This window comes from Oratosquilla oratoria, unplaced genomic scaffold (assembly GCF_046742065.1).
Source record: "Oratosquilla oratoria isolate Oo_2021 unplaced genomic scaffold, ASM4674206v1 SCAFFOLD72, whole genome shotgun sequence".
Taxonomy (NCBI): domain Eukaryota; kingdom Metazoa; phylum Arthropoda; class Malacostraca; order Stomatopoda; family Squillidae; genus Oratosquilla; species Oratosquilla oratoria.
The window spans coordinates 313,384-339,294 of record NW_027467736.1 but is presented as its reverse complement, the minus strand read 5'-3'; the positions used below and the strand labels follow the sequence as shown (position 1 = coordinate 339,294).

At 39.1% G+C, this 25,911-nt stretch overlaps 1 protein-coding gene across 1 annotated transcript; it reads left to right on the top strand.

Moving 5' to 3' along the window:
- Window positions 1-714: 714 nt before the first annotated feature.
- On the top strand, window positions 715-21,070 carry LOC143023940 (tRNA (guanine(10)-N(2))-methyltransferase TRMT11-like). The gene is made up of 11 exons (XM_076182612.1): window positions 715-859; window positions 3,796-3,861; window positions 4,004-4,092; window positions 7,638-7,794; window positions 9,735-9,851; window positions 11,399-11,573; window positions 12,332-12,435; window positions 12,796-12,937; window positions 13,217-13,412; window positions 17,113-17,239; window positions 20,616-21,070. The coding sequence occupies exons 1-11, from the start codon at window positions 758-760 to the stop codon at window positions 20,892-20,894; spliced, it is 1,554 nt and encodes a 517-aa protein (XP_076038727.1). The 5' UTR covers window positions 715-757; the 3' UTR covers window positions 20,895-21,070.
- Window positions 21,071-25,911: the final 4,841 nt, after the last annotated feature.

Below are 25,911 nucleotides of genomic sequence, written 5' to 3'. Positions count from 1 at the left end.
TGTTTCCTTTCCTGAATATGGCAGTAATGTGATCCTCCAGTCCCACGGTACCATAGCTTCGCGTAATTAACTGCTGAACAGTATTCTTATTGGTTCCCGAAGGTCCCCTGTCAGATCCTTAATAGTTAATCATTCTCGGATGTACTCCATCAGGGCCGGGCGATTTATATTCTTCTTCTTAAGGTTTTGCACAACTTTCCTTATTTTTGCTTGGGTGATCTCCACTTCTTCGTACTCTCACTATAATCTGTGGTACCTCACCCTCTGGTTCTTTTATGAATTCTCGGTATCGGAGCTTCGAGGATGCTGGATTTGATTCCTTAAAAAAACATCACTGTATCTAGTGATTTGTTGTACAATTGATGGGCAATGTGGAATTGTCGTTGTGGAAACTAATTTTCGATTGCAGTGCCCACCTCTGAATATTTGGGACTGATTCCCTAGGTTGTATGAAGCGCTACATTTTAATAATTTGTCTGTGTTAGATACAATTGTCTTAAGGATAGTGTTGCAGTGATTTTCATGTGATAAATTCACCTGAAAAATAAAAGCCTTGAACTGAATCTGATTAAAACGCTCGATATTATAATGTTTGAGAAATTGGAGTGTTTCTCGTTCCTTTTCTAGAATCGAGGTAGTATCGCTGTATGTGATAAATCCAAGGGACAAGTGATGATAATTGTGTGTATATTTTATAAAATTGTTTTAATTGTAGTTTCATTACATATTGTGCGCACGTCCACATTCGATTGTTACAATGGCGGCTGCAAGAATATGTACACAAACAAAAATGTTAAGAAAGTCAGCCAGGAGATATTTGTTCTGGTGTGCAAATGAACATATTGAATTTCGCATCCCAGTGAGTCATTGCGATACCGAGTTTGCACTTTTGTCAGAACCTATGATACTGTTAAGCAAAATTGAGTTGATCATGTGTGAAGAGATTTTTTCCTGCATTGTTAATTCATAATTGTATTATAATTATGATCATTATTATATTGAAAATTATATATCTTTCAATAGTTGTATTAAACGTAGGGAAATTTAGTAAATGTGAAAGTTATGACTAACTGTATACCTTAGTTTTTTGTATTTACCATCCCTATAGGTCACTGTTCCCCAAACTAGAGAGCGCGGAGCCTCAATGGGGAACATATGAAACGAACTTATGAATACACAGTTTACATGAAAATCACATCTTCCCTTGATAATCAGTAAATATTCTCATTCTCATGTGGATTTTGATGGGCCTGATTTTCCACTTGTTGTCATATAGATGAATAATTTCGAGGTTGGGTCTCATCTACAATTTTATTTGTCATACCTAGCCTCAAATTCATGTATAGTATAATAGTTCCTACTTAATCTATATCCTTGATTTCCAATTATATTTAGATTTGAATTCGTGGATTGTTCAAGCGTGGGCCATATCACTTTCTTTGCTATTTCAAGTATTTAAATTTTATGAATATATATGGAAAGCTGTATTTCTTGACATCCACTAGACATGATGTAGTCTTTCTTAATTTAGTCCCATGGGCCTTCCTATCCTTACTCAGATCTTTTCTGTCAATGTACCCTGTACCCTGTAGTGTCCTGAATACTAAGACTGTAATCATATCACCTCTTTCTCTCTTATCTTTCAAAATTGGCAGACTCAGTCTTTCCTCATGTGGTTTATCTGACAGCCTGGGGACCAATTTGGTTACTGCCCTTAGACACATATTCCAGTCTTGGATGGACCATGGTGTTGATGAGTTTTTTCATCCATTTAGTGAAAAGCCACTTTAATCTTTTGCAGCAATCTATATGTCTCCCACAATCTTGTCAGGTGACAAGTTGTCTGTGTGTGGGGGGTGAGGTGCTATGCATACTCATAGATAAAGTCCTGGAAGAAGCCTATACCTGTGGCTCTAGTTCTAGAACCTGGTTGTCATTATTACATTGGTTGTGCATTGCACATTTCCTGTATAATATGATTAGGTATATACAGCAGATGGCAATGGTCTTTGGTCCTTTCCACAGAGCTCTTCAGGAAGGAACTTTGGAATGACATTACTGAGTAAGAGAGAGACTGTTTTTGTGTCTGGCTGAAAATAGAAGGAGAGCTGTCATTGTTGCCAGCTCCTTGTATTCAAACATGGAGGAATTATATAAAACTAATATATCTTGAGTTCAGTCAGGAGACTGAATGTATCTCTAAATGAAAGTGAGGAAAATGACTGTTTGAAGATGGACAACTCCGATGTCCTTGTTGGACCGGCTATGGAAGTACCCATTGTCAGTTGTTAGGTTGTAGATAGACCTCCTGAGGACCAGTACCCAATGAAGGTTATCATAGAACTAGAAGGAAAAATACAACTTACATAAGAATATTCATGAACTACAAAAAAAATTAAATTGGCAAAAACACAGAGGGTATAGAGAAAAATTTAGTGACCATCAATATAGACCAATTTCCGTCCTTAGAACAGTAGATGCGATAGCAGCGATCATTCAGAAAGCAAGCCAAAGACACATTCCAAGAAGCTACAGAGAGAATACAACTCCAACTTTAACACAAGAGGTAGCCACCCTCAAAAAAGAGAAGCAAACTAAAAAGCAAACGATCAAACTGAACAAGAAAAAGAACAACTACAACAATTAAGAACATCATAAAAAAAATAAACAACACCAAAAAGAAAATTGGGATAAACAAATATAATAAATGGAAAAAGAGGAAAAACATGTTAAGACAAAATAAATAGAATAAAAGATTTAACCCATCCCCCTGACCCTCATTTCTGTAAAAGTAGTAGTAGTAGCTAAGGGAAAATACCATCACCAAAAACAGCATTGTAACATCTTAAAAAAAAAATTCTGCAAAACAAGTTTCAAACCCACTACCCCAGACAATAAGAAAATAGTCAAAGAAATATGAAAAAAAGTGGACACCACTTCATCGGCACTTGGCCTTCAAGCCAAAAATTTCATAAAATCAATCAATCAATCTCTCTTCTTCAACAAAGATATGGAAAGATCAATAAAATAAGTTGAGAAACTTCCATGCTGAAGGACCAGATCAGATTTCAAACATCCACTCAAAACACCTTGGCCCAAGAGCAATAAAAGACTTCTATATCTCCATTCATTCTTGGTTGTATAATAAAATCTCAATTGTTTGGAAAAGACCCATATTAAAATTAAACAAACCACCTGAAAACCCAGCTCCCTACAGACCAGTCTCACATCCACCATATCCAAGCTGTTGAAAAGATTAGTAATAGAAAGAAACATAACCAAACTATCCTCCACCCCAAACTAGCATGGATTCAAGGAGAAACACTTTACTAACACTGCTTACAAACATCACCTAATAAATGTTGGGGGGATTCAAGAAAGCTCCACCAGAAATATAGTGATGGTGGCTATATGCATAAACAAGGCAATTCATAAAGTTCCCAGACATGCACAGTAAAAATAAAGATGTTCACAACAATGGCAAGAAATGGTTAACCAACTTCTTATTAAGTAGACAGTGTAGAGTAATAAAAAATAACCAGATATTCTGGGACCAAAAGACTGCACAGTGGAGTCACCAAGGAACAATACTCTCATGTTTATCTGAACCTCTTCACAAATAATCTCTCCACACAGATCCATAACAGAAAACAAAAGCATTTATCTATGCAAATGACCTGCATATAATAACCTAGCATAGCAATCACACAGTAACAGCTAAGAACACCTGAACTTACTTAGAAATATGTAGAAAAGAGTGACCCATTATTATTGATATTTGTTTCTTTATGGAAGGAACTAGGAGCTGTAGCATCTATGTTCAAGATCCCCATCAAATGGATTGATAAACCAACAGAAGATGTAAGTATCTTCATTCTTATGATCTGACATTTTGTTGTACAAAAGATGGAAAAAGAAATATGATTAAAACATGATTTTTTAGCATAAGTGTGAATTGTTCTTACTGTATATTTAAAAATAATTTTATTCTCTCTAATTCCAGCCATATGTGGTAGTGGAATTGGATTGTGAAAGTGATGCAAAGAAACTGATGTCAAGAACAATGTTGGTGCGGTCCTGCTATGAACTCTGGTTTGTAATTTTTAGATTATTATGCAGTGTATCTTTCTCCCGCTTATTGCAACCCTCATGAATTTGTATTCTTTAATACAGATAATACTAGGATGGTTTGGGTACATGGAAAGCATGAGTAAAGAAAGACAAGTAAAATAAGTGTGGAAGGCAGAAGTGGATAGAGAACTGTAGGGGAAGACTGAGAATGAGATGGATGGTTGTGGTAAAGGGGACAGTATCTCCCCATTTCCTCCTTTAACCCCTTCCATACCATGACACCTACGTAGGTGTTGTGAGGTGCAAGTGGGTATATGAGGATACTGGTGCCGGCATCTTGATTATATTTATTTTGTAGTTGTAGCTGAGTGACCCCAATATTTTGTGAACTGGCCTGATCAAGTTTTCTGTGGTTATTGATATTCAGAGTGAAAGAGAATGAGTAATACAGCCGTAACTTTATATTTTATAATAGGAGTATTGTGATGCATCATCATACATCAGGCAACCGATGTCGCCCGCGAGAATTTGACTCGTATTGAAGAGGTTAAATATAGGAATGCTTAGCCACTTTTCAACTTTACTCTTTCATGTGTCTGCCGTTCTCAAATATTTCATATAATACTCCAAGAACGTCGCCTCTTCTTGTCTCTTACTTCTCTAGCAAGGGGATAAATTTTATCACATTTTGTTCATATATGCATTGTAAAAGGGAACTAAATGAGGCATAGTAAAGGATTTGGGATCTTCCTTTCTGCATTTTTTCCCATGATATGTCAAAGCATGCTTTAACTCAGTCACTTCCCATACATCCACAGTATCCACAGTGCATCCGTACTGTGTCTTGCTGCATTGCTTCAGACCCAGGGCAGTGGGCAGGATACAAGGATGATCCTTCATCCAGGAGGAGCTAAGATAAGAGGAAGTAAGGGGTGGGGAATGGGAATGGATGCATGTATTTTGAATTGGCTACTTCCCATATAAAGGAGAAAAGCCCTTGTTATATAGATAGACTTCCTATACAAAATAGAAAAGCTCATTGGTATTTACCTAGTTGTATTTTGCGGGAAGGGGAGCTATGCTCATGGTGTCCCGCCTTTGTATCTTGCAGTGTCTAGTTTGCTTTTAAACTCATGAATGGTTTTTGCACATACTATTTCACTGTCCAGTTTGTTCCAAGTGTCCACTACTCTATGTGGAAAACTGTTTTTCTTCAGTTCTCTTCTGTAGCTATGTTTCTTTATTTTCTTTCCATGTCCTCTTATGTTTCTCTTGTCCCAGTTTAGTAAGTCCTCTCTATTGAATATCTCTGTGCCTTTCATGATTCTGTAGATGGTCAGTAGGTCACCTCTCTCTCTTCTTTGCTCCAGCGTCGGTAACTCCAGTTTAGCCAATCTCTCCTCATATGATAGGTTTGCAAGTGCAGATGCCATTTTTGTTGCTGCTCTCTGGATTCTTTCTATTTTCTTTATATTCTTTTTGGTACTGGGTGACCACAATGTTGCCGCATATTCTAGCCTAGGCCTTATCAATATAACCAATATTTTTTTTATCATGTCTTTGTCCAAGTATGCAAATGCCACTTTTATTGTTCTTAGTAAGTTGTATGCCTCCTCGACAATTTTGTTAATCTGTTTGTCATAGGACAAGTCTTTTGTGATAATTACCCCCAAATCTTTTTCAGATCCTACCTTCTTTACCTCCTTGGTTCCAATTATATATTTTCCTGATATTCTGTTTTTGCTTTTTCCAAACTCCATTATGCTGCACTTCTTAGTATTAAAGTCCACTTCCCATTTCTGACTCCAGTTCCATACCTTATTCAGGTATTCCTGCAGTGCTTCAGTCCTTATCAGTTTCTACTTTCCTTAACAGTTTGGCGTCATCTGCAAAGAAGCTCATGTAACATCTTTGTGTGTGAGCTCCTTCCTCTTTGTGTACTGGGTACCTATATACATGATTTCAAATTAGAATATGATTGAGTGGTAACATCAAAAAACATCAGGAAATAATATGATGGGGCATTATAAATTTTATTTCTGTCTTGTAAGGCAAGCTGGCTAAGTGCTAATACTAACTTAAATAGCAGTTTATTTTAATTTGACAATAGGTACACCTCTTTGTGTACCTATATACATGATTTCAAATTAGAATATGATTGAATGGTAACATCAAAAAACATCGGCAACTAATATGATGGGGCATTATAAATTTAATTTCTGTCTTGTAAGGCAAGCTGGCTAAGTGCTAATACTAACTTAAGCAGCAGTTTATGTTAATTTGATATTACTAGCTTGGTATAGATTGGGGAATTAATGGTACTTTTTATTTATCTCTCCATTTATTTACCAAAGGCTTCATTCCCCTTACAAGGAAGGTAACCAAGTCAAAAGGCACATACCCACTTCCACCCATTCTGCTCCCATCCACCATCCTTTCCTGTAATTCCTGTAAAATCTTTGTAATGAGGTTTGGTATGGTGAGAGTATGAATAAATAAAATTAATAAGTAAATCAATATATAGACAAATGAAAATTTTATTTATTTAAATTTTTCATTTATCTATTATTTATAGTGGACAGGATGCAGGGATGACCCGTCATCCAGGAGGTGCCAAGATAGGAGGGAGGGAGAAGGGCGGAGGGGAGTGTAATATATGGGAAGTGAAATGGGTGGGAGTGATTTCTATGCCTTTTTCTTTTTGGCTACCTCCCGTGTAGGGGGGAAAAAGTCTTTGGTATATGTATGTATCTATTACTTATTTATTGTATATTATGATTACAGTAAACTCTCACTGTACCGAATCTCATTATACCAAATTTTCAGCAATATTGACCATTCATCTGATACAAAAAACAAGGTCAGTATATGCATTGCAAGATTCATTATGAATGGCAGGTACATGGAAAATCTGAATATGAATATACAGTACATACATACTTTTGGCTATAACAACCAGGCTCCCTTCCCAATTAGTTTGATGTACAATATTGAGGGTTTACTGTAACTGATACACTGGTCAGACAGTGTGCGCCAAATTTCCATCCTGTTATAGGGTGGCTAATGAAACGAATTTGAGTCGAATAGTTAGATTAATTAGCACAACAAAGACGAGCATGCGGCCACTTTGGAGGCAGAACCAAGACTGCTCCACATGGGTAGCTCAAAGTGCATTCTCAACTTCCTAGCACAAACCGGTTAGGGTTTATATGTACATAGATAAATATACATATACATAAATGAATGTACATACTCATAGATAGCTATACATACTACAGGCCCCCATAACAATCCCATCAACTGACCTAAAATTTGATATATGGAGAAAATTCAGTATAGTAAATCCTTTGGATACATCTAACTTTTGGTTATAACAATGAAGCCTTCCCCCCAATTAGTTCAAATATCAAGGGCTTACTCTATGTGGATCAGAAAAACAAAAGAAGACCATTTCTTTGTAGTTATCTAGGAAATGTTACCAGAGAAGTGTAGGAACTTTGATACTGTACTTAAAAGATAATAGTAATTTGTTATTTTCATTGATTATTTGTGTCTGTTCTTTGCAGGGGTGAAGGGAAAACATTAACAGAGTTGCACCAGAATGTTAAAAATGCTTCAAAAGAAATGATAAATCCTCACCTTACTGAAGACAAATCCTTCAAAATAAGAGTGGAAACATTCAACAAGACTCTTAAAAGTAATGAGAAACTTGCAAAAATTGAGGTAAGGAAAATGAAAGCCATAGCATGCACACTACATGTAGATGTATATTTGTAATAAGAATTGGCACATTTCATGTTTGACTCCTCTCAGCTTCTTTTTTCAGGAAGTGTATCACAGCTAGATAAAATAGCTTAATAGCAATCAGTCAATCAATCAATCCCTTGTCCCAGTTCTTTTTTTCCAAAAGATCCGTAGCCCCCAGAAAACTAGCTACGTAAGCCCATAAGTCACTCAGTAAAAATATTTTGAGTTGTTGTCTCTAATGAGTTATTATAGAAAAGTATAGTATATGCTATGTATCTTCATAATGATTTTTCATGGAGAGCAATTGATGTCTGTTGCCAGGCCATTTCTTTAAATTGTTTTTGTGTAAGGTGATGACTTGAATCTAGGTATGCCATTATAAGTCTTAGAAATTTGATGAAGTACAGAATTTACCAATCTATTAAGAAGTGTTTTGTTTTGTGATTGAATGTCTTGAGTTATGTATACAGGTAGAGTAATCCCTCACATATCTATATGTACTGTATTTACCTAATTGTAGTATACAGGAAAGGATTAGCACTCGTTGGGTGCCATCTCCTATTCTCCAGTTTATCATACCTAGCCTCAGATTCATGTACAGTTCCAACTCAGTCCATATCCTCGATTTCTAATTATCATATTTAGATTTAGGTGGGGGGATGGGGGGTGAGGTAGTATGTGTGAGAAAAATTTGACGCAGCCCAAAGGGATTTCTCCCCATCTTCTCCTTTTATGCATGGGGGGACAGAGAGGGGGCGTTGCCAATTTAATGAAGCGGCCTTACTGTGGATGTGTTGTGTCTTGCGACACTGCCTCTGACCCAGGGCAGTGGACAAGATGCAGGGATGACCCGTCATCCAGGAGGTGCCAAGATAAGAGGGAGGATGGAGGGGAGTGGAGTGTATTAGGGATGGAATGGGTGGGAATGGTTTTCATGCTTTTTTCTTTTTGGCTACTTCCCTTGTGAGGGGGAAAGAGCCTTTGCTATATATATGTATGTATATTTAGATTTTAACTCATGTGTTGTTCCAACTTGGGCTATATTAGCTTCTAAGCTATTCCAAGTATTTATGCATCTACATGGAAAACTGTATTTCTTCATATCTTTTAGACATAGTTTCTCTTAATTTGTTTTCATGACCCCTTAAAGTGCTCCCATCCCTAATCAAGAGATCTCTTAGGTCAGTGTAATCTGTCCCCTGTAGTGACCTGAATACTGCAATTGTAGCACCTCTTTCTCTTCAGTCTTTCAAAGTTGGCAGCCCCAGTTCTTTTAGTCTTTCCTCTTATGGTTTATCTGCCAGGCTGGCGACCAGTTTGGCATATAAAAGAAACGAGTGAGGAAATATTAGCAAAAAGAGTGTGGAAAGCAGAAGTGGGTGATGGGAACTTAAGGGGAAGACCAAGAATGAGGTGGATAGATGTGGTGAAGGGGGTTTTGGATCCACAAGGAATGTGTTAAGCATGAAAGAGAGAGTGCAGAAAGATAGGAGTGAATGGAAAGTGGTTGTAAATGGATGATGAAATGATACAAACCAAAGGGATGTTCTTGTTTTCTGTGTAGTTCTTGAGTGGTTAAGTGTGGGCAAGGGTTGGAGGAAGAGATGTTGCCTTGTAATAAAGTGGTGGGGTAGACCAGTTCCAGCTTTCCAGCCCAGCTATGGAAGTGCTATGTCTTGCTGCATTGCCTCTGACTCAAGCAGTTTGGCAGGGGAAAGAGGTGTCCCTTCATCCTTGAGGTACTAAAATGAAAGGGGCATAGGATGAGTTTTTGGATTGGTATACATTGGATGTATGTTTTGACTTAACCACCGTCTTTCCCCATATAGAGGAGGGGAAAGGCTTTGTGGTGTATGTATGTTTATGTCTTTTATCCATTAATTACAAGATTTTTTTTTTTTGTTCTTCTTTAACAGGCTTTTGACTACTTACCATTTCAAGGACGTGTAGATCTGAATAATGCTGACACATCTTTGACATTAATAGAGTACTATGGTCTGCATCCAAACAACATTCCAGAGAAGCCATTCCAGGTATTTAGACTTTTTTCAACTTACCCTTATCTCATATATGTTGTTATTATTGAATTTGTCTCCAGTCACAGCCATTTGTTATTAGAAATGCAGTTGATTCACATATTCATCATTTAGTGGAAACAAACACTAATGGTGGCTCTTGTCTACCTCTCCCAGTCATAAGTTTTATCTTTTCAAGCTCCAGGGTTGGCACCTGATTCATCTCTGTAGGTTTTTGATGGACACAGAATGGTTTTGCATTTACTTTGGACAAGACTGAGTACCAGGTTGCTATCTCTAATAATAATGTGGAAAGTTCAGGAGATTTCACCTACAGTATTGTATCAGTAAGATCTATCTACATATGTATGTAAGATCTATCTGGGGGTTGTGATTCAAGTCGTTAGACAATTGGAAATGGTGTACAGATATAGTTAGCCTCAGTAGGAATATATAACACTGTAAGGCCCTCATGGTTTCATTGTTGTTGTGTGATGTGGGATTTGGATCATGACCAAGGCATCCAGGTGTACAGTGCCAATTTTATTGAAAGCAATAGAAAGATGTTTTGGAAGAAAGTAGAGTGAAGGAGGTGAGTCAGGTGGAGGTATTGGTAAAGGATGCATATTGGTTGATATTAATGGAAGTAAAGGCAGTGGAAGACGGGTATAATATTTCAGAGAATTGTTAGATGTGGAGTAGGTTAGGAATCGGTTGACTGTGGCAGTGGAAGGAGCTTGGAAAATTACTGTGATGGGAAAGAGCATTGAAAATAATGAAAGTTAGTAAAGCACCTGGGTTGGATGGGTGTCATGTGGAATGTCAAAGGAATGGTTATAGTGGATTGGTTAACAAGGTTGTTTAATGTGTGCATTAGGGTGGGGAATGTACCAGGGAAGGGTATGTATGTATTTCCACTTCTGTATTTACCTAATTGTAGTATACAGCAAAGGATCAAAGCTTGTTGTGTCCCATCTCCTATTCTCTAATTTTCTAAGATACCTAGACTCAAATTGATGTACAGTTCCAACTTAATCTATATGATCTCCAATTATTATATTTAGATTTGAACTTGTGTATTGTTTGAGCTTGGGTTATATCACCTTCTAAGCTATTCCACATATTTATGCATCTACATGGAAAACTGTATTTCTTCACATCCTGTGTATGTGTTTGTACATGTATACATACAATAAATGCCAAAGCCCTCTTACCTGTTATAAAAGGGTTGTCAAGTCAAATCTAAATACACACCTACATTACAATTCATAATATAAGGTGTTACTAAAGTCAAAATAAAAAAATTCAACAAACAATTTACTTCAAAATAACTTAGTTAAAGAAATTGTTTAAATTTGGTGCTGGAGTAACTTTATTCCAATACTGTCTACTTCTACCAGGAAGGAGTAAGCATGTATTGTCAGGGTGCTCAGATTGATGGTGTGAATTTTGATTGTCAGGACATAAGCTTGATGTCTATTGACATGCATGAAAAAATTGTATCAAACCAGTAGATATAAAATTGTATTCTTTATATAGTACTGGAATTATAATTTTTTCTGCAGCTATTTTTTGGACGTTGGTTGGCAGATGGACAGCGAGACCTTATTGCTAAATTCTCATTGAAAAAACGAAAATATATTGGAAGTACTTCTATGGATGCACAGCTCTCATTTGTGATGGCCAATATGGCCCAAGTCAAGCCAGGTCACATTGTGATAGATCCTTTTGTTGGGACAGGTAAATACTGACTTAGATTTATGCATGTTAATCCCCTTCTGTAGTAAATGGCACTCGCCTATTTATTCTGGATGCTGTCATAGGAACATAAGAATGGAGGAGACAGCAAGAGACCATAAGGCCTACACTAGGCAGTTTCAGTTCCATTACCACCTTTCATCTCTATCCATGAAGTTGGTATTACAAAATAATCTAGCATCTTAATGGTAATGAAAGGTTTAATGGTAATATTTCTTTATCTTTTTTCTTCCTTTATAAATTTATTACCACTTACTGGGATCCTGACTGCAGTTGATATTTTTATATTTGTTGTGACATCCCTAATTGCCATTCAGAAAAGAATGCTGATCACTTTTAACTTAAATAATCTGTCTCTATCACCTCAATGATGCCTTTTTGGTACAATATTGTCTCGAAAGTTATTACCAACAAATACTAAAGTACTCTCCTCCTACTCATCTACCTCCTCCTCCATTTCCTCCTCCTCTTCCTCCTGTTTTTCCTCTTCTTCCTCTAGCTCTTTTTACTTCTATTACTACTAGTTGGTGACAAACATCCACACAAATACAACAGGCACCATTACGTTTCTTCCAAAAGAGATTTATTTAAGTTCCTGAGAAACGTTGCTGGTTACTGTGGGGCTGTGGGTTACCAGTCCGTAAAGCTTGGAGGAACATGTATTGTTAGATGACTTAGATATTAAAAGATTATATATTCATGTCATGCTAATTTAAGATTCCCTATTTTGCCATGTATAGGTTCCATATTAGTGTCGGCAGCATACAGAGGTGGGTTTGTATGGGGCTCAGATATTGATTACCTCACTCTTCATGCTAGAACCAAACCAACAAGACATAACCAGGTACTCATATTTTGGATTTTATTTGCAATTTATGTGTATGTGTGTGTGTGTGTTTATACACATACATAATATCAGTTTTCAAGATTCCACTTGTGTCATTTTAATGTAGTTTTTCTTGTGCTTATCAGTTGTAGTAGGTAGTAGGTCATGTTCTTTGAATTTTTCCATTCATTAATTATATCAGAAACAGGATTTCCTAATATAAATAGTAATATGGAAGCATTTAGATAGGTTAAAAGATTATAGTCATCAACATTTTGATGAGTATGCTAAGTACACAGATTACAAATATTGGTTTCATTCTTTACATTTTTTATTCTTTTTATTTTTTTTATTTTGGTAGTATTATTCTTATTGCAGAAAACGCGAGTCGAAGGAGAATCGATCCTTAGTAACCTTGAACAGTATGGGTTGGGTCATCACTATCTAGACGTTGTGGTTATGGACTCAGCTCGATCTGCATGGAGAAAAGGAGCCTTTGCAGATGCTATCATCACTGACCGTAGGTTTACAAGTACATGCATGAATTCAGTTCTTCCTTATTTGTCATGTATTGTAACATCATACATACTGTATATGCTCATATAATGTTGATCTACTTGTGTCCCAAAAATAATTTATCATATAGCTTATCCAAAGATCCTGTCACCCCATTTGTCCCTTTCATTTATGGTCTTGTGGAACTTGCTTCACTCACTTCAGCTAGTCTTTCCTCATTCATTCCTGTTATGTAAAGTTAATTGAAATCAATGTTGATCAGCGCATCTCTTTCTCTTAAAAGCTCCGTATGGTATCCGGGAAGCAACAGAGCGCGTTGGCTCGACCAAAAGTTACAAGATTAGAGAGGAACATCTTGATCGTCACTATCCTGCCAAGATTAGTTATAGTCTTTCTGATATTTTCAAGGATCTACTTCAATTTGCTGCCACTAATCTGGTCATCGGTGGTAGATTAGTGTTTTGGCTACCAGTTTACAGGTAAATGATTTTCTTTCTTTTTTCTTTTTTCTATAGCAGTTCTGCAGTTTACAGGTAACTGGCAACAGTCTCCAGGTAGAAGAAAGAAAAGTTGTGATAGAGCTGGAAGAAAGAACAGAACAAGTTGGCGATTTGGCCATGTCATGAGACCAGATGAAAGTAAATATCCTCAGAAGGGTTCATGAATTGGTGGTGTTGAGTAAAAGAGATGTGGAAGGAGTGAACATGAGGGAGCAACCAAAGATGAGATGGATGGGTGAGGTAAAAGGGGCATTGGGAAAGAGTAGAATGTCTGTTGAGGAAGGACGGGAGAGGACAGAAGATAGGGGTGAATGGAGAATGGTTGTGTATGGATGATGCTGTGATGCATGAGGGGGAGTGGGTAGGGGATGGGGGGTGAGGGAGTATGTGTGAAAAATAAATTGATGCAGCCCAAAAGGATTTCTCCCCGTCTTCTCCTTTTCTGCATGAGGGGACGGAGAATGAGGGTCACCAATTTAATAAAGTAGCCTTGCTGTGGATGTGCTGTGTCTTGTGACACTGCTTCTGACCCAGGGCAGTGGGCAAGATGCAAGGATGACCCATCATCCAGGAGGTGCCAAGAAAAGAGAGAGGGAGTGGGTGGATGGGAGTGGAGTATGTTTGGGACGGAAGGGATGGGAGTGGTTTTTATGCCTTTGTTTTTTGGCTACCTCCCTTGTACGGGGGGAAAAGCCTTTGATATATGTATGTATGAGAGTGAGAACAAGGGATTGGCCAAGGAAAAGAAGGATGTATGAGGTGAATAAAGTTTATTATGAGAATGTTGAAGAAGTGAAAATGTGCATGGATGAGAGAGTAAAAGGGGTGCATTGGTAATGAATTGAGAGCATTGCTAAGGAAGAAATGAAGTGCAGTTTTCACATAGCAAGGAGTGAAAAGGGTGGTGATAACAGAAGCAAAAGGGATAAGGATATACTTCCATGCCAAACCATCTCTCTTTATGAGTAATGACATATAAATTAATGGACCATGTAATGGTAACCAGGAGTATAGTAGGAAGAGTTAAGGATGTACATGTTCTAAGGGGAGAGAGTGGGAGAATATCAGATAATTTTTTGGTAGAAGATAAGTTGAGAGTAGAGGATAGATGGGGAAAGAGGAAAAGGACAGAAGGTAGGGAGGTGCTTAAAGTGGACTGCTTAAATGAGAAAGAAAAAAAGGAGTACAAGAAGAAGCTGGGAGAGGAGTGGGAGGGAGTGAAAGATAGAGTAGAGCTAGGAGTGGAGGCGGAATGCGGGTGGTTCAAGGAGGGAGTCACAAAGTGTGTAGAGATGGTGTGTGGAACAAGGAGGATGAGAGGAAATAGAAGGAAGGATAGTGAGTAATGGGATAAGGAATCAAAGAAGGTTGTAGAAGAGGAGAATTGAGCTTTCACAGATGGGTTACAAAATAGGATGAGAGAATCATATGAGAGGTACAAAGAAAAGAGAAGAGAAGTAAAGCATAAGATAAAGGAGGCAAAGAGAAGAGCAGATGTGAACTGGGGTAAGAGTATGACAAAATTTTGTAAGTAATAAAAAGATGGTTTGGAAGGAAATTAAGAGATGAAGGGGAAGCAAATCAAGTAAAAAAGAAAAGTAAAAGATGATAATGGAAAAGGTGGGGGTAAAAGGAAAATGGGCAGATTATTTTAGGGAGTTGCTAAATTTGAAGGAGGACAGGGAGGGAAAGGTAGTTGCAGTGGGAACTACTAAGAAAATGGCAGTGATTAGTGAGGAAAATGGAGGAGAAGTAAGGAAAGCTTAGGTGAAGGCAGTTGTTAAGATAATGAGAGCAGGTAAGGGACCTGGGTTGGATGGATGTCGTGCAGAATGTCTGAAAAAAGGAGGTACAATGATGGTGGACTGGCTGGTGAGGTTATTTAATGCTTGTTGAAGAGAAGGTAGAGTGCCAGAAGACTGGAGGAGTGCCTGTATAGTTCCACTGTACAAGGGAAAAGGGGACAATTGTGAGTGTAGTAGTTTCAGAGGGATCAGTTTGTTAAGTATAGTTGGGAAGATTTATGGGAGGATTTTGATTGAGAGGATTAGGAGAGGAACAGAGATTGTTTGTGGTAAGACAGATATATGAGAAAGCTTTGGGAAAAGATAAGAATGTTTATTGTGCTTTTATGGATTTGGAAAAAGCTTATGACAGGGTATACAGGAATGCACTGTGGGAGGTATTGCAGATATATGGGATAGGAAGAAAGCTTTTAAGAGCAATCAAAAGTTTTTACAAGAGTAGTAGAGCTTGTGTTAGAATCAGAAATGGAGAGAATTTGTGGTCTGAGGTAAAGGTGGGACTTTATCAGGGATGTGTTATACATGGATGGGGTGGTGCAAGAGGTAAATGCAAGGGTAGTGGATCAGGGATTGGAGATGGTTAAAGAATATGGAGAAAAGTGGGAAATAAGCCAGTAGTTGTTTACTGATGACACTGCGCTTGTAGCAGGATCAGAGGAGGGATTGAGGAAGTTAGTGACAGAGTTTGGGAAGGTGTGTGAAAGAAGGAAGTTGAAGATAAATGTGGGTAAATGTAAGGTGATGAGATGTACAAGGGGTGAAAGTGGCAGCAGACTGGAAGTGAGTATTAAGGGAGAGAGACTGGAGGAAGAGGATAGTTTTAAATACTTGGGTGCGAATGTGGCGGGGACGGTGGTGGTGGAAGTGGAGGTAGAATATAGATTGAGAGAAGTAAGCAAATGCCGTGGGGGATTAAAAAGTGTAATGAGAACTAGACATTTGGGAATGGATACTAAGAGGAATGATTGTGCCTGTAACACTGAATGGGGCAGAAACATGGAACATAAAAGAGGAAGAGAGGATGAGTTTGAATGTGTTTGAGATGAGAAGTATAATAGGGGTTACTAGGCTGAATCGAGTGAGAAACAAAGAGGTGAGGAGGTGAACGATGGTGGAAAGGGAGTTGGGAGATAATGTTGATGAATGAGTATTGGAATGGTTTGGACACATGGAAAGAATTAGTGAAGAAAGATTAGTAAAAGAGGTGTGGAAGGCAGAGGTGGAAGGAGTGAACATGAGGGGGCGACCAAGGATGAGATGGATGGATGGGGTAAAAGGGGCATTGGGAAAGAGGGAAATGTCTGTTGAGGAAGGATGGGAGAGAGCAGAAGATAGGGGTGAATGAAGAATGGTTGTATATGGATGATGCTGTGATGCATGAGGGGGAGTGGGTGGGGGATGGGGGGTGAGGGAGTATGTGTGAAAAATAAATTGGCGCAGCCCGAAGGGATTCCTCCCCATCTTCTCCATTTCTGCATGAGGGGATAGAAGCGGGGGTCACCGATTTAATGAAGCAGCCTCACTATGGATGTGCTATGTCTTGTGATACTGTTTGGGACCCAGGGCAGTGAGCAAGATTCAAGGATGACCATCATCCAGGAGGAGCCAAGATAAGAGGGAGTGGGGGATGGGAGTGGAGTATGTGGGGATAAAATGGGTGGGAGTGGTTTTTATGCCATTGTTTTTTTGGCTGCCTCCCTTGTAAGGGGAAAAAAGCCTTTGATATATGTATGTGTGTATGTACATATAAATGGAAAGCTACATATTACCATAAGTGTATGTTGTGCTATGAGAATCAGGTTTCATATTTCTTTGAAATGTAGCATATGTTATTTAAAGCACTACTAAGAGAGACTTCCTAAATATATTTTCAGGGATGACTATACAGATGATCTTATCCCAAGCCATCCGTGCTTGCGTCTTGAAGCCAACAGTGAACAGGTGCTTGCTACCCATTCCAGCCGACGTCTCATCACCCTCATCAAAACAAGGTCTCCCTTGGTAATGATGTACTTTAACTTCTGTTTTATTCTAATAGGTCCTTGGACAGTACATACATCTGTAGTGGATCTCTCCACATATAGTCTCTAATCCATCCACATTGCTGGGTTCATATATTCCCCAATAACCAAGGATGAAAGAAGGGTGATACTAGTTTCCTTGCCTATTTGAGTCAATCAATACATTCTCCTGGCTGTCTTTTGCAGAAGATCCATAGCCCCTAGGAAAAGGCTGTGACCTCTACTTCAGCCCATAGTTCATTTAGTGAAGAAATTTTGTGGAACTGTCTAGTGTAAATGCACGACAGTGCCAGAGAATGTGTCTTGTGTTTTTTGTATATTGAATGCAATTCGGGCAGTAACTCTCTATTGCCGGGCCACTTCAATACTGGTACTGTTTTAGTGCTAGGCAGTGAGTTAGAGGTAAGTCCTGAAGAAGAGAAACTAGAGTAGGTGGATAGTTTTAAGTATCTAAGATGTAGCAGGAAATGAAGGTAAACTAGAGAGTGAAGCAAGTAAATGTCTCAGGTGAATGAAAAGTGTCATAAGAAATAGATATCTGATGATGGATGCAAAGAGAAAACTATATTTACGTAATTGCAGTATACAATAAAGGAGCAACATTCATGGGGTCCCATCTCCTGCTCTCCAGTTTAACATACCTAGCCTCAAATCCATGTACAGTTGCAAGTTGGTCTCTATCCTTAATTTCCAATTATTATACAACACTATCTCTCATTAACGGACTAAAAGGGGGGTAATGGTGTCCATTGATGTGAATAATCCGTTGATTTGGAGTGGTTTTTGGGTGGCATGGTGATTGCACAGCACTAAACAACAGCACCGAAAATACAGCAAAAACAATGCAAACACAGCTAATTAACATCTGTTAATGAGAGGTAGTACTGTATTTAGATTATAGTTCCTATATTGTTCCAGCTTGGGCTATATCACCTATCCATCTATATGGAAAACTGTATTTGCAATTACATCCTTTAGATGTGTAGTCTTCCTTAATTTGTTCTCATGACCTCTAAAAACCCACTTATCCCAAATGAAGAGATCTCTTCTGTCATTATTGTCTATCCCCTTTAGCAACCTGAATATTGTAATCATATCACTTCTCTCTCTTTGATCTTTCAAACTTGGGAGACCCAGGGCTTTTAATCTCTCCTCATATGGTTTGTCTACCAGACCAGGGACCAGTTTGGTTGGTGCCAATTGTATTTCCCCAATATTGCTTATATCCTTCACTTAATGTGGTGACCATACTACTGATGTATATTCTAAACTTGGACAGATCAGGGTTTGTATGATTTTTTTTCTTTTCTTTTTTTTTCTTCTTCATACAATGAAAAAGCACTTTAATCTTATGTCTGTTGGGTAACAGGAGTGATTGTGCCTATGACATTATGGGCCAGAGACTTAGAATATAAAGGAGGCAGAAAAGATTAATTTAAATGTGTTTGAGAAGTATGATGGGGGTTACAAGGATGGATAGATTGAGAAATGTGGAAGTGAGGAGGAAAGCAGGGTTGGCAAGGAAACTAACAGAAAGGGCTGATGAAAAACACTGGGATAGTTTGGGTACATGGAAAGAATGAGTGAAGAAAGACTAGTAAAAAGAATGTGGAAAGCAGATGTGGAAGGAGTGAACTTGAGGGGAAGACTGAGAATGAGATGGATTGGGTGAAGAGGGAATGTCTTTTGAGCAGGGAAAGATGGTGGCAAGAGATGGATGTAAGTGGAGATTGGTTGCGAATGGACAATGAATTGATGCAATGCAAAAAGATCTCCTCGTCTTCTCTATTTATGTATGAGGGGATGAGGAGGGGGGGGGATTGCCATATAAATGAAGCTGTGGGAGTAAACCAGGATGTGCTGTCAGGCTCTGTTGTGGGTGTACTGTGTCTTGCTGCAATGCTTCTGATGCAGGCTTTGGGGAGGGAGTAGGAATAGCCCTTCATCTGAAAGGAGCTAAAATAAGAGGGAAGCAAATGTGTTGGGGAGTAGGCGCATGCCTTCCCTTACAAGGGGGAAAAAGCCTTTTGATACCGTCCCCCACGAAAGACTACTTACTAAATTAGCTTCACACGGAATAAGTGGTAGACTACTAAGATGGACTAGTAATTGGTTGAATGATCGAAAACAGAGAGTTGTTTTAAATGGAAAAATGTTACGAGTGAAGTTCCTCAGGGTTCCGTTCTTGGGCCACTTCTATTCATAGTATATATAAATGATATAGACCTCGGACTAAAATCTATTGTTTCCAAATTTGCTGATGATACAAAACTGTGCAGAATGGCAAATGATCACTTAAACCAATTACATATTCAAGAAGATTTAGATAAATTACAGCAATGGTTTGAAAAGTGGCTAATGAAATTTAACACAAGTAAATGCAAGATGTTACACATAGGTAAAAATAACAGTAAGTACGATTACTATTTGGAAATTCATTAACAAAAGTGGATAGTGAAAAAGATGTCTGCGTAATTATCAGTAACGATCTCAAATCATCCAAGCAGTTAGTTTCAGTCTCTGAGAAAGCAGATAAGATTCTAGGACTGATTGCATGATCTTCTGATTTCAAAAGTCCATCACTCATTAACAAGCTATATAAATCATTAGTTCGTACAGATTTGGAATATGTTGTTTCCGTATGGTCACCGAATCTCATTAAAGACATTGACAGATTGGAAAAGTACAACGGTGAGCCACAAAACTGATTCCAAGTATAAAAAATAAATCATACGAAAATCGACTAAAACATATGAATCTGTTTTCCCTAAAAAAAGTAGACTCAGAGGTAACTTGATACAGGTCTTTAAAATTCTATAGGGAATTGACAACATCAAAAGTGACAAAATTTTCACATTGAATGAGAATCAGACAAGAAACAATGGTCTCAAACTGTCCAGAAATAGATTCAATTTGGAAGTAGAAACAACTTTGCTAACCGTGTAGTTAATGAATGGAATAAACTTCCCACACAGGTAGTGCAATGTAGTTCAGTTCGAAGCTTTAAGAATTATTTAGATAAGCACCTAAGATGCTGTAATGATTATAATTTATTTTATATTTGTTTTTGTTTTGTTATTATTTGTCTGTTTGATTTTCATTTATTATTAGTTATATGTCAATTTATTATTATTTACTATTTACCTGTATGTTTATTATTTAACTATACCTATCCATTTATTTATGTTTTTATTTGTTATTTACATTATTATAGTTTTTATTTATTAATTCATTATTATTATGACTTTTTTTTTCACATCCAACCTAGATATGGACCAAAAGGTCTCCTGTCGGCATGCTCTGCCTTTGTAATCCTTTGATAGATTATTGACTTCTTTTTCTCTTTTTCTTTATAGGAAGGTGATACTGCCACAGCTGAAGTTGCTGAAGTTGGTGTTCAGTTCCGGGAACGTTTTTTTCAAGCAGCTCAAATGTCACGGGATGAGCGTCTGGCCATGAAAAGCCAATTTCCACGTGATAAAAGAGGCCAGGGCCTTGGATATAGAGTTGCAGACAATCAACAAAAGAATTATACAAATATTCCAAATAGAAGAGACTGTGAAAAACATAGCAGAAGCAGTAATGTGGACAGTAATGAAAGTAGTTTGGGTACCAGTAAACAGTCACCAGGTTGATATTGCCAGTATTAATGTTATATATACCAAAAAGCCTTTTCCCCCATTGTAAGGGAGTTGGTACACTTTAAAAGTAATGGTAAACATTTGTTTTTGCTGCATTGCTTTAGTCTGTTGTTGATTGAGGTGCTGTAATACCATAAAACTTAATATGGAATATTTTTTGTTATCATTCCTTATGCCAAATTTGAATTGAAAGAAAACATGCTACAGCACTACAGATATATTTCACTGTAATGATTAACCACTTCCATACCAACCATACCCAAACTGGGATCCTAACTGCATGCAGCTAAGCAGTTAATACTTTAGGGACTGTTCTGGGGGTATCCCTAGGGACCAGAGCTATGTGCAAATAAAAAAATGAAATTGGGATGGGAGATGTGGACTTTTGTGAGTACACATGGCCTTGGTGCTACTGTTTGTGAAGAGAAAGAGGTTTTGGTGAGTTCATCTCCCTGTATTGTAAGGTAAGAGTGAACTGCAAATTGCTAGATAAGACCACCCGCTTGCGCGAGATCGGTTTTTGTGGGAAGGGAAGAATGTCTGTAAGAAAATGAAAAGATAGTAGTGTATAAAAGAAGGCTATTGCCACCGGGTGATTAAGCGAGCGATCAGGGGCTGTTTGTGGTCATGGCTTGAGAGAAATGGACAGGGAACTCGGACGGCACCGCCGACGGCCGGGATTAGAATCGCCAAAAGTTCAGAAGTAGTAGTAGAGAAAGGTGGAAAAACGGAAAAATCTTTAGTGGGAAGTAAACTGAAATGAGATGTAGTATAAGAGAAAGTTAGAAAGGAAGCGAATTTTAGTTGAAGAAAAAGTAAGTGTAGATATTTGTGCGTGGGTCGTGGCTATGTTCGTGAGAGGTGTGTGTGTGTATCTTACGGGAAGTGAGTAGAGTTCACTTCCTGCATGTAGAGTGCATTCCTGTTTAGCCCTAGGTAAGGCCTGAGCTTTTCCTGCTTTTCCCCAGGTTGGGTTTGAGAGTCGATCCAGTGGCGGTGCGAGGAGGGGCAGGCGGGCGGGTGTTGTATTATCTCTCTCCTTCCAATCACAACTCTGAAAGCAGAGAATTACGTGATTGGGAATTGTGTGTACATGTCAGAAGTGTAAACCCGTTCGCCAGCGTCAGTGAAGTGGCCAGCACGTGGACGCGGTCTGGTCAGATAGAGAGGCTCCCCAATTCCTCTCTGTCGACCAGCCGGCGATCAGTTAAGGGTACTGAATAAGAGAGGTTGGGCCTCTGCTAAGCCAGCGAGCAAGTGTGCGTGTGCCTCTTTTCTTCCAAGCACTACTCTGAAAACAGAGAATTACGTGACTTGGGAAATGTGTGTATTTGTCTTGGTGTAAACCCGCCTGCCGACGTCAACGAAGAGGTCGGCCTGTGCCAGACTGGCAGCAGCAAAGGAGATATATCTCCTCGCCACCACCTAAAGTCAATAGGTGGCATCCTGACTGGGAGGAAAATGAGAGTAGTAGAGATAAATTCTCAAAATGGGAAGAAATGATAAATAGTGTCCTGCAGGGATCAGTACTGGCACCGATCATGTTTGCCATATACATATATGACATGGATGAAGGAGTAGAGTGTTATATGAATTTCTTTGCAGACGACACAAAAATACTAAAGAAAGTAAGAATGAAGGAGGATTGCAACTATATATACCGTGTGGGTAAGTTGCCCATGGTGCGTAATTACATAATTGCACTGGGTTAGGTTAGGTCGGGTCAAGCAGGGTCGCACTGGTAGAGAAACGTCAGGTCGCGACAACCATACACACTCCACGCCACGTGACTGTCCCGGCTGTACAGCAGTAAAAGAGTGAGGAGGAGGGGAAGGAGAGAGTAGAATTTTGGAGTGATTTAGGTGAATGTGCGGAGAGTTTTGGAAGGAATACGAAAGTGATGGCTTTGGGGACGTCCACCCATAGACAAGGAGATGAGCTGATGAAGTAGAGAGGAGGTATGATGTAGCACAAAGGAATGGTAGCAGAGAAATGGGGATATGTGTTAAAAGGGAAACAGTAGTGAACACAGTATTCAAGAATAAAGATGAACAAGTTCAGATGTTCTCATTTCTCTCGCTTTACCTTAATATTGTGCTCAGTTGGTGCATGTAATGTACATAGGTTTACATGCATTTACCTAATTACCACAAACGACCGCTTTGCCACGCAAGCTAACAGGTAATTGACTATTGGAACAAGCCACCTCGCCGATATCAGCGACAATTGTTAGGGACGTATCAGGACAGCAGCCCTTTATGTCACAAGACGATCGCTGATTGGCCGATCGGACTGTCGCGCGATCCCGGAGCACTATATAAGCCCGTCACTTACACAATAATGATAGAACGGTGTACACAGTAAGACGTGTATGACCGTACCTATCAATAATGCACCCCTTCACCAGCTTTGACTGGTGATAGCAATAATGATAATAATAGTAATAATAATATTGCTTGTAGCCCGTTAATTGATAGGCTGCAAACAGACACAAACAACTCAAACCCAACCTGGGGTAAAGCAGGAAAGCTCAGGCCTTACCTGGGGCTGAACAGGAACGCGCTCTACACGTGGGAAGTGAACTCTACTCACTTCCCGTAAGACACACACACACACCTCTCACGAACATAGCCACGACCCACGCACAAACATCTACACCTACTTTTTCTTCGACTAAAATTCGATTCCTTTCTAACTTTCTCTTATACTACGTCTTCTCACTTCAGTTTACCTCCCACTAAAGATTTTTCCGTTTTTCCACCTTTCTCTACTACTACGCCTAATACCATTTTCTGAACTTTTGGTGATTTCAATCCCGGCGTCGGCGCCGCCGTCCGAGTTCCCTGTCCATTTCTCCCAAGCCACGACCACCAGCAGCCCCTGAACGCTCGCTTAATCACCCGGTGGCAATAGCCCTCTTTTATACACTACTATCTTTTCATTTTCTTACATTCTTCCCCTTCCACAAAAAACCGATCTCGCGCAAGCGGGTGGTCTTTCCTAGGAATTCAGAATCAACACAGCGCTCCTAGAGGTCGGACGTCTCTCCACTCCAGCTCTCTCGACAAACGTCCAGGAATCTTCGCCGGCCGGTGGTGGCGAGGAGATACATCTCCTTTGCTACTGCCGGTCTGGCACAGGCCGACCTCTTCGTTGACGTCGGCAGGCGGGTTTACACCAAGACAAATACACACATTTCCCAAGTCACGTAATTCTCTGTTTTCAGAGTAGTGCTTGGAAGAAAAGAGGCACACGCACACTTGCCGCTGGCTTAGCAGAGGCCCAACCCAACTCTTAATCAGAACCCTCATCTAATCGCAGGCTGGTCGACCGAGAGGAATGGGGACGCCTTTCTGTCCAACCTCCCCGCAACCTAACGCTGGCCTCTTCGCTGACGCAGGCGAGCGGGTTTACACTTCTGACATGTACACACAATTCCCAATCACGTAATTCTCTGCTTTCAGAGTTGTGATTGGAAGGAGAGAGATAATACAACACCCGCCCGCCTGCCCCTCCTCGCACCGCCACTGACTCAACTCTACAGAATTTCAAACCCAACCTGGGGAAAAGCAGAGAACTCAGGCCCTACCTGTGGCTTATCAGGAACGCGCTCTACACGCGGGAAGTGAACTCGACTCACTTCCCGTAAGATACACACACACACACCTCACAAACATAGCCACGACCCACGCACAAATATCTACACTTACTTTTTCTTTGACTAAAGTTCGCTTCCTCTCTAACTTTCTCTTATACTACATCTCATTTCAGTTTACTTCCCACTATTGATTTTTCCGTTTTTCCACCTTTACTACTACGCCTCCTACCATTTTCTAAACTTTTGGTGATTGTAATCCCGGCATCGGCGCCACCGTCCAAGTTCCCAGTCCATTTCTCTCGAGCCACGACCACCAACAGCCCCTAATCGCTCGTTAAATCGCCCGGTGGCAATAGCCCTCTTTTATACACTACTATCTTTTCATTTTCTTACAGACATCCTTCCCCTCCCATAAAAACTGATTCCGCGCAAGCGGTTGGTCTTTCCTAGGAATTCAAAATTCAGAACGGATTGAGATATTCATTCCTTACCACCTTCAATTACTCGACCACGTACTCTAACTGAATAGCGCTCGCTATAGTAGCCCTTAACAGGAACAAGTTTACTCGGAGTATGAAATATAATGACAAATGCAGGTTAGCTTAATATATTTTTCTTTTCTAATCGAATTATGTAACACGTCAAACTTAAATTAATTTTACATCATTTCAAATTAGACTGTGTCTTGGGCTATTCCATGAGTTGGCATATCTATATAGGAAAACATATATATATATATATATATATATATATATATATATATATATATATATATATATATATATATATGCATATATGAATACACACACACACACACACATATGTATATATATATATATATGACACACAGGAACCCACAGTCGGAGAAAATAAAATTTGAATAAAGAAGAATCCTATATTTCGGCTATCAACTGTAGCCCTCTTCAGGAAAGTACATATAGTACAGTGGACTTATAAGCTACAGAGAGGAAGAGATGTGGACAGATGACCTCACTCAGGCGCGGGGCAAACTGGGGTGGCGGAGGAAGGGGGGGTTGTAATGTCCGTACCAGCTTGTTAACTGCCGCGCGTGAAATAATGTCAGGTGTCCACTGCCCTTTAGAAATATTAATATTAGGGCATTCCTCAATTAATGCTGATTCAACTATTTTCCTCCTGAAACCGCAGTGGGACTTGAACACTAATCTGGCCTTACCCCAATCGAAAGAATGATTCTTATTTTTGACATGAAGAAATACAGCCGAGTTTTCTTGCCCATACCTAATTGACCTTTTATGTTCTGCCAATCTAGTGTTCAAGTCTCTCCCGGTTTGACCCAAGTAAACCAAATCACAATCTTTGCAGGGCAAACAATAAACACCAGGTGACTCAACTTCCTTCGGTTTTTGTTGAACGTTCACAATTTGCTTACGC